Below are 19587 nucleotides of genomic sequence, written 5' to 3'. Positions count from 1 at the left end.
GAATTGCCGTCCTAGTTCCTTGACGACCGAATCAGGGGATTACAGGGACACGTCTCATCACAGCCGCGTAACTTCGTCGATCATCACGTCCCGTTCCATCCCTTCGTCACTAAGCCACGGAACGACAATAATAAAAATTGTAAAACATGGGATTCATTCATCTTCCCACCCACTCGCCAGCCAGCAGCGGGCACCGGCGAGCTACCCGCGACCGGTGCATTGAAACTTCCCACCCGAAAATCTCCCCACAATCCCCAGCCAGCCACTCGCCACCGCCCCTCCCTCCCTCCCTCCCGCGGCGGCAATCTATCTCCCCTCCCCGCGGGTGGGAGTTCCGCGGAGCGAGCTGGGGGGGTGGAGGACCCCCGAATTGCTCGAGCAGTTTCTTGGTTTCTTTTCCCCCCCGATTCGGTTTTCTCTGCGATTCCGGCTGAAAGATTAGGTCTTTTTTCTTTCCCCCTTCGTTCCTTTGCGTCTGAGCTGCTCTGCTGATCCCAGAGCGATTCTTCGGAAAGGGGAAATCTCTCCTCTTTTAGGGGCGAGGTCGATCGAGAAAAGCGCCTTCCTTTTTCTTTCTCGGCAGTTGCTGATTTCCGCATGGGGCTGTCGCAATCCAAGGAGGAGCTGCTGTATCAGCAGGTGAACTACGGCAACGCCGATGGGATTCGGGCACTCCGGGCGCAGGGCGCGGGTCTTGAGGCAAGGATTAAAAACCTCTCCTTTTTTTTTTCTTTTCTCTCCTCTAGATTGCTTATTAGTCTTGTTGTTGAGGGTGGATGCTTGGTTGTAGTGGATCGACAAGGAAGGGAAGACGCCCCTGATGGTCGCGAGCATGCGGCATGATCTCATAAATGTGGTTCAAGTGCTGATTGAATTGGGTGCCAACGTGAACGCCTACCGTCCTGGTATGGGTGCTTCTGGTTGTACTGCATTAGTTCACCGTATATTACCAATGTTCTTCTTTGTCCCATAAAGAGGGGTTAGTCTTTGTCGAAATTCCCCAGGGTTGGTGTGAGTGAATTTATTGGGCTGCCTCAAAGTGTGTTAATTTCGAGATTAGTAGGGATGTAGATATTTGCATAACTTGGTATGAAGCTAAAGTCAACTCCTGCTAATTCAAATAGATGACTTGGGTGATTGTGCATATAAAAAAAATTCTTTGGGTTGCATTTTTAGTAGTTCTCGCGTTTATATGTCCAAATCAATATTGTGGGACTGATATACATTGCACCAACTTGAAAGAAGTGTAGGATGTTTCTCTGTTTCTTGCCTATTCCAATTCTTCCATTGCCAAAATTTGTCTTAAGCGGTTTGTCGCCAAAATTTGGTTAGGTATCATTGGCGTGGATGGTTTATTGTGTTTTCTAGTTTATCTATTTCTAGCATAAAATTGGCAATTCATAGGCATGCAATTTGATGAGCAAACATTGGTAATGCCAAATTTCAATAAGGTTAAGTGGTGCTATTTCCATTTTTTTACCACAAACCAAACAGCCATGTACTCCTTTGGTTGAGAAATATAAGACACTTTGATTTTGCAGAAGGATTGAGGCGTTGAAATGAGGAACACTGAGAAAATGGTTTAAATTTGCTAATGATGTCTTGTAAAAGAGAGAATACTTTGTATGGGTGGTAATAAACGGATGAACATGATACAGCATAAAATGGAGGATATTGTATGGAAAACCTCAATTAATCTACAGTTCTACTCCATGGTAGGGTTATAATTGTTGACAAAACCATTCAAATTATAGGCCTTGTACTTCCAATGCAGGGGGTGTCATTGAATGTGATCTTTCTGAATGACTCCCTCTATTTTGATATATTAGACAAGGTTTTGTTGGTATATGTTTCAATGTAAATATTATAAGGTTTTTCCAATGATATTTCCTATTTGTTTTTTCTCCCACATGATCTCATTCACACACTTACTATTCCCCCTGTTTTAGGTTATAAGACTTCCTAGCTTTGCCTAGATTCATATGTGTGCTAATGAATCTAGACACATATAAAACATATGCATTGAGACATGGATGAATCTAGGTGAAGCCACAAAGTCTTATAACCTGAAAAGGAGGGAATACTACTCATTCTATATCTTCTAAAATGACAGTACTAAGTTGTTTCCTCTCATATGTTTATCATATCTCCTCACTTGTTTTGATTTGTCAAAATACTCCATATATAAATGAAGAGCTTGGAACCTCTGTAGAAATTATTTGTCAAGTGAAGCACCCAAATCCAATAGTATTCTTAGATCAATTTGCTAGTATTATTTTTTCTTGCCCCCATTTTTTGTCGCAATTCGGATGGCCAAATCTCCTCTGATTTGGCCACAAGTGTCCTTGTCTGAATATAGGAACTTAGTTTCTAGCAAAGTTCAGTCCAAATGAGATTTAATGTCCTTTGCTGCACTTACATTAATCTTTGGGATCCTCGCTGAATATGTGCGTACTTCAAGTGGGAAGGCCACTAAGAGTGTCAGTATCTCAATTGTTACTCTCATTGGTGAGAGGATGACACTCAAACTTGGAGCAATTTTCTGTTTACTTATCACCAAATGCCATACACTTCCCGGGGAGGGTTGGATACATATTTATAGCTGCCTACTAGTCTAAAAGATGCTGTCCTAGAGCATCTCAACAACCTGTCCTAGAGCATCCTAACCACCTGTCCTAGAGCATCCTACAACTTGTCCTAGATGCTGTCCTAGCAACTAAAAGCTGAAAAACAAGGGTAGGACACCACAAGACCAAGACCAAACAGCCCAAGACTTATTCCTTCATTCTCCCCCTAAGTCTGGTGCGTCGTCTTGTGAGAAAGTTGAGCCATCCCGATCCGAGAGCAAAGCTCAAGGAACTTGATCCTACCAAGGGGCTTGGTAAGCAGATCCGCAAGCTGGTCCTTGGTGTTGATGTAGCTTGCCTTGATGCTCCCTTCCTCCAAGCAGTCGCGAATGAAGTGGTACCTCACCCGGATGTGCTTGCTCCGTTCATGAAAAACAGGATTTCTTGCCAGGGCCAGAGCGGACTTGCTGTCCACCCTAAGCTCCACCACTCCAGTGTCTCGGCCGAGGAGATCACCGAGCAGTCGAGCAAGCCAGAGTGCCTGGGTCGAGGCAGTGGAAGCCGCTATGTACTCGGCCTCGCAGCTGGATAGGGCCACCACCTGCTGCTTGATCGACTGCCAGCTAACGAGGCACTTGCCGAGGAAGAAGAGAATCCCGCTCGTGCTCTTGCTAGTGTCGATATCGCCGGCGTGGTCGTTGTCGGTGTACCCAATGAACTGTGCCTTTCCAGGGCACCTCGGGTAGTAGAGGCCGTGGTCGAGAGTCCTCGCAACGTAGCGGATGATCCTCTTCACAGCCTGCTGGTGCTCCGTCGTCGGTCGTTGCATGAACCGACTAACGTAGCCAACGGAGAATGCCAAGTCCGGCCGTGTGTGGGTGAGATAGCGAAGACTCCCCACAAGACGCCGGTACTGCGTAGCGTCCACCTCCTCCGCCGTGCTGGCCCGGCTCAGCTTCAGCCTCTCCTCCATCGTGGTGAGGGCTGGGTTGCAATCGTTGAGCCCAGCGAGTTCAACTACGCGCTTGGCGTAGGCAGTCTGGCGAAGTGTGATCCCAGAGTCATCTTGGTGCACCTCGATCCCCAGATAGAAGGAGAGGGGCCCCAAGTCACTCATCTGGAAAGTGGCCTTCATGTCTTCCTTGAACGCTGCCACCTCCGTATCCTTGGTGCCAGTGATCACCAAGTCATCAACATAAACACCCACCAGCAGGGTATTTCCTCCATTTCCCCGCCGGTAGATAGCAGCCTCGTGCGGGCTTGGCTCGAAGCCCATCCTCTTGAGCGTGGAATCCAACTTGGCATTCCACGCCCTCGGTGCCTGCCGCAGGCCGTACAAGGCCTTGTGCAGACGTAGCACCTTGCCCTCCTTGCCGGGGATCGCAAAACCCGGCGGCTGGTGCACGTAGACCTCCTCCTTCAAGTCGCCGTTGAGGAACGCCGACTTGACGTCCATGTGATGGATGCGCCAGCCTTCCTGAGCTGCCAGCGCAAGGAGTCGCACGGATTCCATCCGTGCCACTGGGGCGAAGGCATCGTCGAAGTCGATCCCCTCCTGCTGCACGAAACCACGTGCCACCAAGCGAGCCTTGTGCCTGACGATGACTCCGGCTTCATCCCTCTTCAGCTTGAACACCCACTTAAGAGAGATCGCACGATGACCATGAGGGAGGTCAGCAAGCTCCCAGGTGCGGTTCTCCTTAACCGCGTCCAATTCCGCCTTCATCGCGGCGCGCCATGCCGCGTGTCTCTCGGCCTCTGCGAAGGACCGAGGCTCGCCGTCGTCGCACGCAAGGTGCAGCTGTTCCTCCAGGTCATGAGGCACCAGTCCCGGCACTGGCTGGTCGCCGAGAAGGTCCTCCATCGTACGGTACCGCAGGGGCTCTCCATCATGGTAGGCGTCGATGCGCTCATCGTGTGAGAGCGGAGTAGCGAACTGCACCGGGCTGCGCTCGACGTGAGCTGGTGTTGGTGTGGACGTGCCCGGAGGGGTGGCTGGTGGTGTCGGAGTGCGTGGGGTCGCCAACTGTGGTGGTGTCGGCGTAGAGCGCGGCGCAGCCAAAGTCATGGCTCGAGAGCGTGGCGCTGCCGAAGTGGTGGGTGCTGGAGTTGGTGGAGAATCGGAGACTGGGGTAGGCACGCTCGGTGAAGGGGAGCTGCCCACTCCCCCAGCTTCCCTGAAGTGGATGTACTCGACAGTGAAGTCGTCATACGTCGGAGTAGAGCCGTTGTCCACCGTCTTGTCCCATGTCCATCCGCGCCCTTCGTCAAACACCACGTCGCGCGCCGTGCGCACACGCTGTGTCGCCGGGTCGAGGATGCGGTAGGCCTTCGAGCCTTCCGTGTAGCCGATGAACACCCCTGGGATGCTCCTGTCGTTGAGCTTGCCGATGTGGCCAAGCTCCTTGGCGAACGCGAGGCAGCCAAAGACTCGCAGGTGGGAGACCGATGGCTTGCGCCCATGCCAAGCCTCGTACGGCGTCCTGCCATCGAGAGCCTTGGTAGGTGAGCGGTTGAGGATGTAGACAGTCGTTACCACCGCCTCCCCCCAGAAGAGAGCCGGCATTCCTCTCTGCTTGAGGAGGGCTCGAGCCATCCCCACAACCGTCTGGTTGCGCCGCTCAACGACGCCGTTCTGCTGTGGGCTGTACGGCGCGGAGTAGTGGTGGTGAATTCCTTCATCGGCACAGTACGACGCGAATTCAGCCGCCGTGAATTCGCCGCCGTTGTCGGTGCGCAGGATGCGCAACTTGCGGCCGCACTCCGCCTCCGCAGCAGCCTGCGTGCGCCTAATGGCGTCCGCAGCCTCTCCCTTGCTACCGAGGACCGTCACCCACATGTAGCGAGAGAGGTCGTCGACGAGCAGCAAGAAGAAGCGTCGTCCTCCTGGTGTGGCCGGAGTCACCGGGCCACACAAATCCCCGTGCACGAGCTCGAGCCGCTCCTTGGCTCGGAAGCTCGTCTGATGGGGAAAGGGGAGCCGCCTCTGCTTCGTCAACACACAGACGTCGCAGAACTGCTCCACGTGGTCAAAGCATGGCATGCCTCGCACCATCTCCTTGGTACTGAGCCGCTTCAGGGCCTCGAAGTGGAGATGGCCGAAGCGCTCGTGCCACTGCCACGCCTCGTCCCGGCGGGCGACGAGGCACACGGGTTGTGCTGCCTGCACGTTGAGGATGTAGAGTCGGTTGTTGCCTTTGGTTACCTTGACAAGGAGGCGACCACGGCGCTCCCCGATCTTGCGCCGATCCCAAATCCTCATGACTCCGTTCTTGATCACCACGCATGAGCCTTTCTCTTCTTCCAGCTGTCCAATACTGATGATGGAGTTCCTCAGCGCGGGAATGTAGTAGACTCCGGTGAGCAGCCTGTGCTCGCCGGACTTGGTGGTGAAGATGACGGAGCCGGTGCCCTTGATATCCACGCCAGAGGCATCCCCAAACTTGACGAAGCCTCGGACGCTGGGATCAAGCTCGGTGAAGAACTCCCGTCGACCGGTCATGTGATGGGTGGCCCCGGTGTCGAGGACCCATCCATCAGTCTTGTCGTTGGAGTCGTCGCCAAGGAGGGCTCGTGCCTTCGGCTCTTCTAGGTGGAGGAAAGCCGATGCGGCCGGTGCCGCTGGAGATAGCTCGATGCTTGCGTGTGCCAGGAGCAGGGCTGGTTCTTCCTCCACTTGTGCGGCGTTGGCTTGGCCTTGTCGTGGTTGTCGGCAGTCCTTGGCCCAGTGGCCAGACTTGCCACAGTTGCAGCAGGCGTCGTCTCGCGTCGGCCTGCGGTTGCCGGTGGTGCCGCCCTGGACGCCTCCGCGGGCTCCACCCCGAATGCGTCCTCGCAACCTGACCCGGACGCCTCCGCGCCCCTTGTGCAGATTGCCGCGCTTGCGGCCGCCTACCGAGGAGGACTCCCCCTTTTTCCCATCACCCTGGCAGGCCTCCCACTGCTCCCGAGTGAGATGGAGCTTCCCGCCAATGGTGATGGGCCCGGAGAGGGGCTGTGGCTCATCGCCGTCGACGACCTTGAGGCGACCAATCGCCGCCTCGATCGTCATCGTGGAGAGGTCCAGCAGAGACTCGATGGAGCGGGCAATCTGCTTATACTTCTCTGGGATGCAGCGGAAGAGCTTCTCGACAGCTCTCTCCTCGTTGTAGGTGTCGTCGCCGTACTGCACCATCTTCTGCAACAGAGTGTTGAGACGGAGGGCAAAATCATCGATGTCCTCACCTGGCTTGAAGGCCAGGTTCTCCCACTCCTTGCGGAGTGCTTGCAGCGTGCTCTTGCGGGCGCGATCGCTGCCGATGCGTGCCGCAGCGATGGCGTCCCAGGCCTCCTTGGCAGTCCGCTTTTGCGAAAGCGAAAACTGCATCTCGGATGGAACTGCAGCGATGAGGGCATTCAGCGCCCGTCGGTCTTCATCGTAGTCGACGTCGCCATACCGAACTGCCTCCCACATGTGCCGCACCTGGAGCCTCACCCTCATCACCGCGGCCCACTCGATGTAGTTGGTCTTGGTGAGGGTAGGCCACCCACCACCGGGACCAAAGTCCCTGACCACCGCTTGGATGCCGTGGTAGCCATGGCGCCGGTCAGGGGAGGGAGAGTCGCGCTACCTGTGAGGGCCGCGCTCTCCGTAGATCCGGCCGCCATCACCGGGAGGGTAGCCGCCACAGCGTGTGTTCTCTGGGTTGCCGCCGGCACGCCTGCGCCCATCTGGGCTACCGTTGCCGCACGCGCCCTCACTTGGGGCGCCGTCGGCGGATGCGTGGTCCCCTGGACCGCCGCCGCCATGGGGGTGGGCTGCTGCCCACCGTATTGTCCGCTCCCGCACCCTTCCTCTCGCCAGCTCCTCAAGGTCCCTGTCGGCGGTGATGTCGCCGACGATGGAGCCGTTGATGCTGCTACGCAAGGTCTCAACCTCAGCCTCCGCCGCACGTGCTGCATCTTCCGCCTCCTCTGCTTCTGCCTCCGCCCTGATCGCCGCCAACTCCGCTGCTGCCAGCCTTGCTGCCCTTGCTGCTGCTGCTGCGGTCTGTGCCGCTGCTCGCCTGCGCTCTTGCGCTGCAGCGAGCTCGGCGTCCTGCTAACGTCGTGTGCTCGAGGCGCCCGAACGCCGAGACTGTCCGTCGGACATGGCGCGCCTCCGGGGGGCTGCTACGTGGAGAAGGGAAGGGGAGAGGGGAAGGAGGAGCAGCCGGTGGTGCTGCTGTTGATGGTGGCTGAGTGCTCACTCGAGCTTGGAAAGGGGAGGAGCAAGAGATGTTCAACCTACAGGAAAGTGTGGCTCTGATACCATGTTAAGTTGCATGCACCAGCCAGTTGCACCTAAAAGCCTAAGCTGATAGGAAAAGGCGGGCAATTCACTTTATACACTCCAACATTCCCCCTCACGCGAGACCCCCTCAAGTCTCAAGCGTGGAATATTAGAGTGGGCGCTGTAATTATTTTATTTAATTGCGCGCTAGCCAGGACTCGAACTCAAGACCTCTGGCTCTGATACCAGATGTCAGTATCTCAATTGTTACTCTCATTGGTGAGAGGATGACACTCAAACTTGGAGCAATTTTCTGTTTACTTATCACCAAATGCCATACACTTCCCGGGGAGGGTTGGATACATATTTATAGCTGCCTACTAGTCTAAAAGATGCTGTCCTAGAGCATCTCAACAACCTGTCCTAGAGCATCCTAACCACCTGTCCTAAAGCATCCTAACAACTTGTCCTAGATGTTGTCCTAGCAACTAAAAGCTGAAAAACAAGGGTAGGACACCACAAGACCAAGACCAAACAGCCCAAGACTTATTCCTTCAAAGAGTATTGTTTTTATCACATCTAACACATTCTTTTATTCTGCAGGATCGTATTGTGGGACTGCATTGCACCATGCTGCCAAGAAAGGTCTTGAGCAGACCGTTCATTTGCTTCTATCTCATGGAGGTATGATGGCTTATATTCACCAGGCTTTTTTTCTGCCATTTGATAGTTCTACGACGATGATATCTTATGGTGTATTCTTGCAGCTAATCCGTACATAACAAATGATGATTGCCACACTGCACTTGATTTGGCTAGAGAAAAGGGTCATGTAAATGTTGTACGAGCCATAGAGGTATGCTTTTTCCCTGCAACATTTTTAGTTCACATTGTTGTAGTCATGACTCATTTCTATTGTTTGCTTGTTGTTCATTAATTACTTTTAGGGTCGTATTGCTCTTTTTTGTGGATGGATGAGGGAGAATTATGGCCCTGGTTTTTTGGAAGCAATTGCTCCACAATTCCTGACTAGAAAAATGTAACACTTTCTTTGACTTCCTTTGTGTATTTTTCTATAATCCACAGCATTATTTTACATATGTATCATAGTGCTCATAGATGTCAGAATCATGTTGCGGCATATTTTATGAGTTCTTAACCCCAAGTCTAAATGCATTTCCAGTTGGGCAGTGATTTTACCCCGTGAAGCACGGAATCAAACCAGGCCACTCAAGCTTGAGTTGGCAATATACCCTGAATTGCAGGTAGCAAACTGAAAGTCTTGTGTCATTGCTCATTTGCTTTGGTTTTAATGTAGTAAATTGTACAAGTCATATCGATGGACTCCTGTGTCTTGTTCTTACTAAGATGAGATTATTCGTAATGGATTTCTGCTGCATTTTTAGTGCATGTTTTCCTTATATCTATTCTCTAAAAAAATAAATATATACGTGTAAAGGAAGTGGCAAACTCCCTTTACTTTTTAGTTTTTTCTTTGGCAACTAGCTACTTAATTTATTTAGTCTATTGAAAATTATTTAACTTCGCACCTGCTTTAAATTGGTGGTAAATTTAGTTGGAATCTCACAGACCAAAAGTACATATAGAAAATTGCCAATTTATGCAGCACATACTTATTCCTTCCATGCCATAATTATAAACACATCGTTTCTTCCCGCTGCCCTACAAGCAATATATAAATTTGGATGAATTAAGGGCACCACACATTTGATTTTGGTGAAATCCTAAATTCCATTTTTATTTACTGCAGCAATATATACTGCACTTCCTTTCTCATTATTTTATGTATTAAATTGTTTTTCAGCATTTCTACAGCTCTGTGGCTAGAATGATTGTTATATGTTAACATTTCCGTTTTATGATCAAGCAGGCTTCTAAACCACAAGCAGTAATTAAACTTTGGAAATGTCAACTTGAGGAACCAAAGTTTAATGTTGCCAATCCTTCCGTGACAATTTTCGATAAAGGAACAAGTATGTTATTTTAGTTTGCAGTCCTGTATTTGTGCATATTCTAAATTTTTTTTTTGTGTGTGTTGCCTAAATTCTTTATCAGCCTTAAATATTTCAACTTACATTATGCTGATCTCAGGTTTCAGATATAATTTAGTAAAAATGAATACATCTGTTGGTATTCTAACACCTAAAAGTTGCACGTTGTCAACTTCATTCTCACATTTCATTAATTTGACATGTGAAAAACTGAATTGTTTTGTTTCAAGATTTTATGGTTGTTTATATATGTTGGCCTACAGGAAACGAAAAGTAATAACACTACACAGATTCAAGTAAAAACTGATTCTTTGTACTTTTCAATTTTTAATAAAGTGCTCAATACTTCAAATAAAGATAACCTGAAAACGAAAATAGATAAATGAGAAGGAAAGTACATGCTAGGATTTCTTTTATGCCATTATTTTTTCCTTCTGCGCCCTATGAACAAAGCCTAAATACATTGAGGTGAATCTGCGTCAGGCGTCCTAAATTGCTATGCAAGTAACACTAGTAATTAAAGATATTTTTTGTTGTATATGTTTCCCTTGTCTTTTTGCCGTATTCTGCTCTACGCTGATGAAAATTAGGGTAATGTGTAACATCATCCACATAAATGGATCCACAGTTTCCCTACTAAAGTTCTATTCGGTGTGTAAGACCTTTTTATCCTGAAATAGTGTTTCCTTTTGCTCTATATGCAAAATGCATACATTGTTTCTTGAGGTCCTTTTGTGAACTATGATCTGTACTTAATAGTTATATTAAACATGGGAATGTTACTACTTGTAATCCAACTATTATGTATCTATTGATTTCTAATTTCATTTGAAATATTCGGGACAGGAACTCGATACAGACTTCTATCAGTGTGTGATGGTGACAAACAGCAGCTACAATGGTTTTATAATGCATGTTGTGGCATAGCACAGGTGAAAAACCGAACTTCGGCTGCATTCGGCCCCCTCTATACTAACCCCAGATTACCTTGTTTTTCGCACGCATGCTTTCCGAACTTCTAAACGGTGTATTTTTTACAAAAAAATTCTATAGGAAAGTTGCTTTAAAAAATCATATTAATCTATTTTATATATTTTTAATAATTAATAATTAATTAATCATGTACTAATCTATTACTACGTTTTCTGCGCCGAATAACTAACACCCATCCTTCTTCAAACGAGCTCGGCCTTCGGTGAATTCCTTAGCTATGGGTAGTAGTATATTCTGAATGGTCATTTGAATAGCAATCCCCTGTTGCTGAATTTAACAGAAATACTTGTACTCTAGAGCAATAGTTGGTTATTTATCAAATATCTTTAGTGATGATCATATTCCCTCCATATTTTTTTTATTTGACGCTATTAGCTTTTAGGTTTACGTTTGACCATTTGTCTTGTTTAAAAAAATTTATAACTATTAATTATTTTGTAACGATTTGATTTATTACTATAGGAACTAAGTATGACTTTTAATTTTGCATATTTAGATAAAATTTTTGAATAAGACAAACGGTCAGATGTAATCACGAAATTCAACGACATGAAATAAAAAAATGGAGTAGCAACTTAATTTGATTAGTCATCAGTAAATTGTCATTTTTTATGGTGAAACAAATGCTCTATTTTTTTTTCTGAACCACTTTGTTTTAGGCTGCAAGCATCAGCATGATTCCTGCTCAACAAACGAATGCCTCACTGCCAAATCCATTACCAGCATCTTCAGCACCACCAGGGCCATCCCCACCCAGCAAGGAGGATGCTGAGTTAGTGATGGCTATCAATGCATCCATCCAGTCAGCTATAGCCGAGGGAGTACCCAATGTTCAGCCAATAGCATCAACTACTGCGACCAATGATTGGGGAAACCCTCCAAGCAACTCCCTCAACGGATGGGGCCCACCAGATACTTCCGCGCCTTCAAAGACAAGTGGCCAAGCATCAGCCAATACATCAAGCAGTAGCACATACAATGGGTGGGACGTTCCTGGAACAAGCTCGGGGCAAAGTTCGTCCAAACACAACAAAAGCCAAACCAACACTTTGGTGGTTCCACCGGAGGCACCTCCATCTCTTCCAGTCCCAACTGCGCCGCCACTTGCTGTGGAGACCTTCTATGATGGTCCTGTTCAGTATCCATCAATAGATTCCACACCAGTTGCTGTAACCATGCCGTCTACCGAAGGTGGTACAGCGGTAAGCCCTGGAAATGCAAAACCTGTGGAAAGCGACGCTAACGCGAGCAGCAGCGGTAACACTCCCCCGGGCACTTGTGTTATTTGTTTGGATGCTCCTGTGGAAGGTGCCTGCATCCCATGTGGTCACATGGCTGGTTGCATGACCTGCTTGAAGGATATAGAATCAAAGAAATGGGGGTGCCCAATTTGTCGAGCCAAGATTAACCAGATTGTCCGCCTCTATGCTGTTTGAGCAATTGGAACAGTTGAAATAGTAGACATGGGAATGAACACTGGATGTTTCTTCCTCGTTATAATTTCTGATGGAAAAATCTCCATCTGTTAAGGTATGTCATGCTGTCGCTGTGATTTTGTTGTTACAGTTTGTACTAAAAAAAATTATACATTATGTGCTGTGCATTACTTGAAGCTATCAATTATACATCACAGTAGGGAACTTGTGTACATGTATATATGAGAGATTATATAGTATACAGAAGATTAAGTGTTGGCATTTATCTGGCAGCTGGTAATGTTGCAGCTAAACCTTTTTTTTTCTTTAATAGATTTTTAAGGTCTTCTTTCACTGGTGAAAAATAAATAACGGTCGTAATTACCTGCTTCAAATTTTATTATCACATAGAGCTGGTTTACCAGCAGATATGACAGATTTTTTTTTAAAAAAATACAAGTATAACAATAGCTTGCTAAATAATTTGCAGAGCAGGTTCACCCAGCTAATACGTTTTTTTATGGACTTAGCAACAAAAGGTGGTACTGAAACCTGTGCACAATTGCCATCCCCTGCAATTCTGAGCATCACCATACTGCCATGAACATGCACCTTAATAAAATATTCGCCATTTGGTTGCCTGTACAAGTTATGATGTAATTCATGAAAATAGGTTCACAACATTGTTTGGCTAAAGTTTTTCAGCTACGCTGCTGTTTGCATAACAGCAATGGATTGGCAAGACATTGCGCATAACCGGCATGTACACTAGGTATTACTAAGGTAGGTACTACTACCTCCATTTCATATGGCTATGTCTAAATTTATGGGAAAATTTATCTTAGCACAAACTTTTAAGCGGTATCAACAAATGCCACAGAACTTCTCACTTTCCCAATAATACCCTAAAATGCAACAGACGTAGAATGTTTACATTTTGTAGAACTAAAATACCCCTGTGCACCGTGGAGAAGTGTGACGGGAGAAATCTTGTGCGATATATTGAATCGTTCGTTTCCTTTTCTTATGTGGAAAAAAAGTATTATCGATCGTTTCTTCTTTTATTTTTAAATCTCTATTTTTTTAAAAACATAATTTTATTTTTTTAAAAAAATCTAGTTGTTAAAAACCAAGATGACATGCATGGTGAGCACCTTGTTTTTTTATCATTATTTCTTAATTACGTGCACCTGCTGTAAGAAAATTTTCGTCCAAAGAAAATATTATCAATATTGTTCTTCTTCACTTTGCACAAGGGTATTTTGGTCCTATAAAATATAAATGTTTTACTATTTTGTGGTATTGTTGGGAAGGTGAGAAGTTATGTGGTGTTTTTTTGGTATCGCTCAAAAGTTTGTACTATAGATGGAATTTTTCCTAAATTTATCAATTAATAAATACATATAATTTATATATATATATCTAGATTCATTAGTATCTATATTTTTAATATAGATAAGACTATAAAATTTTGTGTTAATGAAACGGAGGGAGTAGCAACGAACAAACCGCCAATGACGAAAAAGGATGCCTCAGATCCGGCAACCAAGAATTCTAGCAACCGAGTCCTCAGTGATAGGTAGGATCCATCGGATCCGTATTCTTTGAAGGGCGGGGAACTGGGGACCTGGGGTAGGACGCTCCCTCTAGCCCGTTGTCGCATCAACCAAATTGTCGCATGACAGCTCTGCAGTTGCGATGTGATTGCGACACGCACTTTGATGTTTGGTACACCTCTAGCTCTTACTTCCTCAGTAACAAAAATTAATTCTTCGGTTTCCGTGTTCAACGTTTGACCATTCATTTTATTTAAAATTTTTTTAGGAAATTAGAAAAAAATTAGTTACATGTAAAGTATTATTCATGATTTATCATCTAATAAAAACAAAAATATCAATTCGCAAAAAAAATTTGAATAAGATGAAGAGTCAAAAATTGTAGGTAAAAAAATAAAAATTTTGTTTATTTTGAGATGGAAGGAGTATATCTTGGTTAGATGGAGCTAAGGAGGTGTTTAGTTGGTGAAATAAAAAATTTTAGGTGGCACATCAGACGTTTGATCGGATGTCGGAAGGGGTTTTAGGACTCGAATAAAAAAACGAATTTCATGGCTGGCCTGGAAACCTCGAGACAAATCTTTTGAGCCTAATTAATCCGTCATTAGCGCGCATGTGAGTTACTGTAGCACTTATGGCTAATCACGTAATTGTACAATTAGTCTAAAAAATTCGTCTCACGATTTCTCACATAATTGTACAATTAGTTTTTCGTTTTATCCGTGTTTAATACTCTATTTAGGTGTCTAAAGATTCGATGTGATTTTTTTAATATTTTTGGATGAAAATTTTTAGGAACTAAACATGGCCTAAAACCCAAATAGACTAGATCACTATGGAATATTCTCTCCGTTAATTCAACGTTATAAGACTTTCTGTCTTGTTTAGATTTATTTATGTGTTAATAAATTTAGACACATATATAAAACATATATACTGATATATGGATAAATCTAGGCAAACTCATAAAATCTTATAATATAAAATCTTATAATATAGAGTAAGGGTGGAGTGGCCACCGAGTAGCTTCATAGATCTAGCTCAAATACTAGAATTCGAGAGTTGAAGCTCTACCAAATGGGACATTTTTTCGGAAGTATCATTTTTGTCGTACAAATCTCATAACAAGAGGGCTAGTTATGTGTTAATCGTTTGATTTTTTTTCTACATAATGTATAAGTCGCTTGTGGACTGCCATGATTACCTCGCAATTCATATGAGCGTAATGTAACACATCCTTTCTACCAATACATCCCTCACTACGTCATACACAACGTTTTCTCTTAGATTTTCTCAACAGTTTTCTTGGCTTTTGCACGGATGTTTTCTGAACAGTTCTACCGTGCATATTTTTATAGGAAGTTTCATATTTCATAGATTTTTAACTTTGTAATATTAGTTTTATGGATGACTAGTACATTTGTCTGTGCTTTGTAACGGGATTTTAACTTTTAAAAAATATCATAACATGCTATTAGCATTATTTTTTATATGATCTTTACATATATTTGTTATTAACATGTGGATCTATTAATCTCATGATTCTTTTCTTATCATACTAAGTAGAGTTAATTGGAACGGTTAATATATAGAATCCACTATTATTTTTTCTTTTAAAAATAGTGTATAGATAAAAAAAGAGTACCACTACTAATGCTTATAGTAGTATAGATATCATTAAATAGTTATTATAAAAATAAAAAATCTTTCATCTTTCAGCAATAAGCCAAAGCGGACACAACCCAAAACGTGGAGTCATGAGCATAGAGTCACGGCATTCCCAACCCATAACACTAGATATAGTTTTTATAAACTCTCTATCATCAAGAAACTAGTACTAGACACTACTCTTCCAACGCAAACACTATTATTTCATACTTTAATTTAATACTACTTATCTCACATGATATTTTGGATGTTGTGTAGAAACCATGTCTCATGCAAAACATGGTTCATTCTCTTTTCTCATTTATTCACTTGGCACATCATCTTTCATTCTATGTGTCAACTTATTTAATGTTATAGACACCATCCTAGTCATTGGATCGGGAATGGCCTAAAGTTTCCTCTCTCCCTCTCCCTGACCCCGGCACGCGCACCACCATGCATCCTCCGCCGCCACAACGCCTCGTCACCTGCCTTCCATACAATTAACCCAAACCAAAAAAAGACTAAACCTAATCGAACGAAGCTCAGTTCTTCCTTCCACCCCCCTCCTTATCTCTGTTGGCTGGCTGAAGGTTGAAGATGACTCCAACTGTTTGATCTTAATCTCAGTCTTGTGAACAATCAGTTTTCTCTAGGATGTATCTTTGTCCCTAAATATTTAACAATGTTGATTTTTTTATGCACGTTTGACCATTCGTCTTATTAAAAAAATTTCAAAATTATTAATTATTTTTATATTATTTTATTTATTGTTAAGTATATTTTTATGCATATATATAGCTTTACATATTTTTAAAAAATGAATAAAATAAATGGTCAAACATGTATAAAAAAGTCAACGGCGTTAAACATTTAGGGACGGAGGGAGTACCATTTTGTTTACCAAAGAATACACAAAGTTACTAGTACCATATATGCATTGAGTTCAAATCTTGTAGGATCCACATGTCAGTGAGTAGTATTGCGGAGGATCCCATTTGATATGCATCTTAGAAGAGTCGAACGATCATTTCACCCTTATACAACAACCATGGCATAAACCAGATCAGCCGATATAGACTTTATATATACCAGCCCGGGAACAAGACAGCATGCGTGTTCATAAAAATAATGTCGATATCGAATAGTATTACAGTAGAGATCGAGAGAGAAAGAAAAAAAATATTGAGAGGAAAGGATCAGTATGCATTAGGGCGTGCACACCCCAGTACAGTTTTTTTCTTGTCCGAATGCCAAAAAAGAAGGCGCGTAAACATACGTGTAGCCATGCATGCATGGACGCCGGCCATGGCCATGCATGCATTGCATCCGAGCACTCTATATAAACCGTTATACCATCCACACCTAAACCGAAGCACTCGATCCGGAGCGTGAGAGAAGTAGATTAATTAGTTTCGTCGTCTCCCAAAAAATTTGATCAATCCTTAGCTTCTTCGATCGCCGGCGGTAATGGCGCCGCCGACTCCTCTGCCGCGGCGCCGGCGTCCTTGGCTGGAGCGGACGCGCCGCTGCCCTCCGAGCTGCCCTTGTTTTTCCGGCGGTTGGACTTCTTGGGCACGGCGGGGAGGTCCTGGCAGGTGGCGCCAGCGGCCGCCGCGTCGTCGCCGGCGGCGGCCGACTTGTCGGACTTGTCCTTCTTACGGTTCTTGCCGCGGGAGCTCTTCTTGGCCTTCTCCTTCTTCTCCGAGCCGGCCTCGGTTCCCGTGCAGTCCATGGAGGACGTCGCGGCGGAGCCCCGGGAGCGGTGCCGCCTCGACCGGCGGGTGTTGGGCGACGGCGGGGAGTCGCCGGCGGTGATGTCCATGCTGCCGGCCTCGCTTTGGGTTTCTCTGAAGGATGTGTCTCCTAGGCTTCCTCCATCTACGACGATTTCTGTCATAAAAAATGTTCATTAGATTACAAGAACAAAAACTAATCAAACTAAGATCAGGATCGCTTTAAACGACTATTAAGGCAATGAAAAAGACTATTTTAAGGCAATGACAGTTTCTTTTATAATCGCTCCGTTTTAGGTTATAAAATGTAGGGGTCGTACGAGATTCATCGGTGTTAGTATGAATATAGAGAAAGCTAAAACACTCTTATAAGTTATAACCTAAAATGAATGTAGCCATTTACCTAAAAAATCATCACTTTGAACATGATCAACATAATCCATCCATTTTATGTTATAACATGTTTTAGTCTTATCTAGATTTATTCATAAGTAAATAAATATGTTTTATATATTTTCTCAGATCCATTACTGCCTATATGAATCTAGAAATGATCAGAACATCTTATAATATGAAATGGATATATATATATACTATTACATCCATTTCATATTTTTCGCATAATTTTGTTTTTACATAGATGTTCGGTCATTTCAGGAACGAAAACTGAACCAAACGGCATCGCTTCTAACATGACTAATACTGTGTACACGTTAAGAAGAAACCAAAATTTGAATTGCGCTCACTATAATAAGAGTTAAGGTGAAAAGTTCGTGGCAATTGATGAGATGTACGTGACATTAACCTTGAGAAGCCCATGGATTTGATGCAGCAGAGCCCCCTCTGTCACTCCTAAATGAGGCTGAGTCCAGTGGCGCCGAGTGGTAATCCTTCATCTGTCAGGTATGTGATGTAAACATTTTTATTTTTAAGATAATGGAAGATGAACGTTGCATCTCCCGTCTCGGCACATAATGCACCAAGAGTTTTGGAAGCTATAGAAGTAGTGAAATACTATAGCTAGTCTCTTATTTCGTTGGATTTAATCATAAGTAAAACAATTATATTTATATAAGTATCTTAGAGATTTAAAAATAAAAGCCAACGAATAAACTACGATAAAGAAATTAAAATCAAATTTTGGGTCATAAGCCTAAACAAAAAAGATAGGGGCCTATATGGCACCATACCCGTTGTTAAGACAAAAAAAAAATAAAAAGCATTATCCATTTCTATGATAAAATTGGGATGACATTATTAAAAGAAATAGACACTAACATTTCATCCCAACGTTTCAAACATTTTATTGTGTAATTTGCAAATTACCCAAGTAGGTGCTCCAGCAGCATTATTGTTGTTGGGGACACTGGGGCCATCCCATCCAATATGTGCCACATGTTTCACATCCGTGGGGAATCCAATTTGCATCTCCTGTGCATCCTTACCATCTGGCACGCCACCATAATTTTGGTCATGCAAAATTCATATATAGCTTCATTACTTTATCATGACAAAAGTGTCATGTATTCTCTTACAAAAGATTGGCACATGAACAGAACATAACCTACCCATCATGTTAGAGATGTAGCGGAACGGTCTTAGGATTCCCTTCTTCATCTTTGTGCTCATGCCCTTTTCACCTCTGCTAACTCCTTATTATGTGTGTGTGCAAGCACCTTCTCTTCTTAATTAATTGTCAAAATCGCTACCGGAGAAAAAACACACAACAGAATTGTGCAATGAAAACATACCATACAACAAAGGAAATCATGCAGCCAAGATGTCCCAAAATCTCAATAAGATAACCAAAACATGTTGTATGAACTCGGGATGATCACACGAGAGAACATATGCATGCTTACTCTGCCAGGGCAGCCTCAAAATTTGCTGTAAACAAGATCCAAATCTTCTTGTTAGGCCAATGGCATATTAATTATGCTGCTCCTCCCTCAAATCTCTTCTTAATTCCTCGAGTATTATTGCGTGACCCTCCCTCCGCGTTGCCAAGCCAAAGCGCAGCGGAGGGGCGCCTTGTGGGTGGATGGGGATTATTGAGGGTAAGAAGAAGAAGAAGTTTCTATCTTATGCCTAGCAATTTTTTGAAGGGCCATGAAACCCTTTGAGCTGTTCTCCTGTTATTCCACCATGCAATGCATGGATGCAGGAATGGGGCAGCCAGTCCTTTCCTGTGGCTATATAAAGAGGATGCTGTTATGGCAAATCTTGCTGGAGGCTGCAGAGGATGTAACCTAAATATAGTGTTGCTGCTTGAAATAACTTTGGCTACATACAACACCAGGAGTTCCTCGAGCATTACCTTTTTTTATTTATAGAAATAAAGGAAAAAAAGAACGATAGTACTATGGTTACATATCCCTTTGATGATAGTGAGGACGAGGATTCTAAAACA

At 44.6% G+C, this 19587-nt stretch overlaps 2 protein-coding genes across 2 annotated transcripts; one reads left to right on the top strand and one right to left on the bottom strand.

Moving 5' to 3' along the window:
- The first annotated feature begins 219 nt into the window (after positions 1–219).
- Positions 220–12552, top strand: LOC102720615 (probable E3 ubiquitin-protein ligase XBOS34). The gene is made up of 9 exons (XM_006657595.3): positions 220–699; positions 791–905; positions 8422–8502; positions 8586–8674; positions 8766–8857; positions 9002–9083; positions 9710–9812; positions 10677–10762; positions 11483–12552. Exons 1-9 carry the CDS (start codon positions 598–600, stop codon positions 12257–12259), a joined length of 1527 nt encoding a protein of 508 aa, XP_006657658.1. The 5' UTR covers positions 220–597; the 3' UTR covers positions 12260–12552.
- A 3978-nt stretch (positions 12553–16530) lies between these two features.
- On the bottom strand, positions 16531–19348 carry LOC102720341 (CRIB domain-containing protein RIC7-like). Its single transcript, XM_006657594.3, has 5 exons — positions 19040–19348; positions 18746–18882; positions 18504–18625; positions 17983–18073; positions 16531–17334 (listed from the first exon to the last, which is right to left on the bottom strand). The coding sequence occupies exons 2-5, from the start codon at positions 18804–18806 to the stop codon at positions 16880–16882; spliced, it is 729 nt and encodes a 242-aa protein (XP_006657657.2). The 5' UTR covers positions 18807–18882; positions 19040–19348; the 3' UTR covers positions 16531–16879.
- Between the last annotated feature and the right edge of the window lie 239 nt (positions 19349–19587).

Source organism: Oryza brachyantha, chromosome 7 (genome assembly GCF_000231095.2).
Source record: "Oryza brachyantha chromosome 7, ObraRS2, whole genome shotgun sequence".
Taxonomy (NCBI): Eukaryota; Viridiplantae; Streptophyta; class Magnoliopsida; order Poales; family Poaceae; genus Oryza; species Oryza brachyantha.
This window is presented reverse-complemented; position numbering and strand designations above follow the sequence as displayed.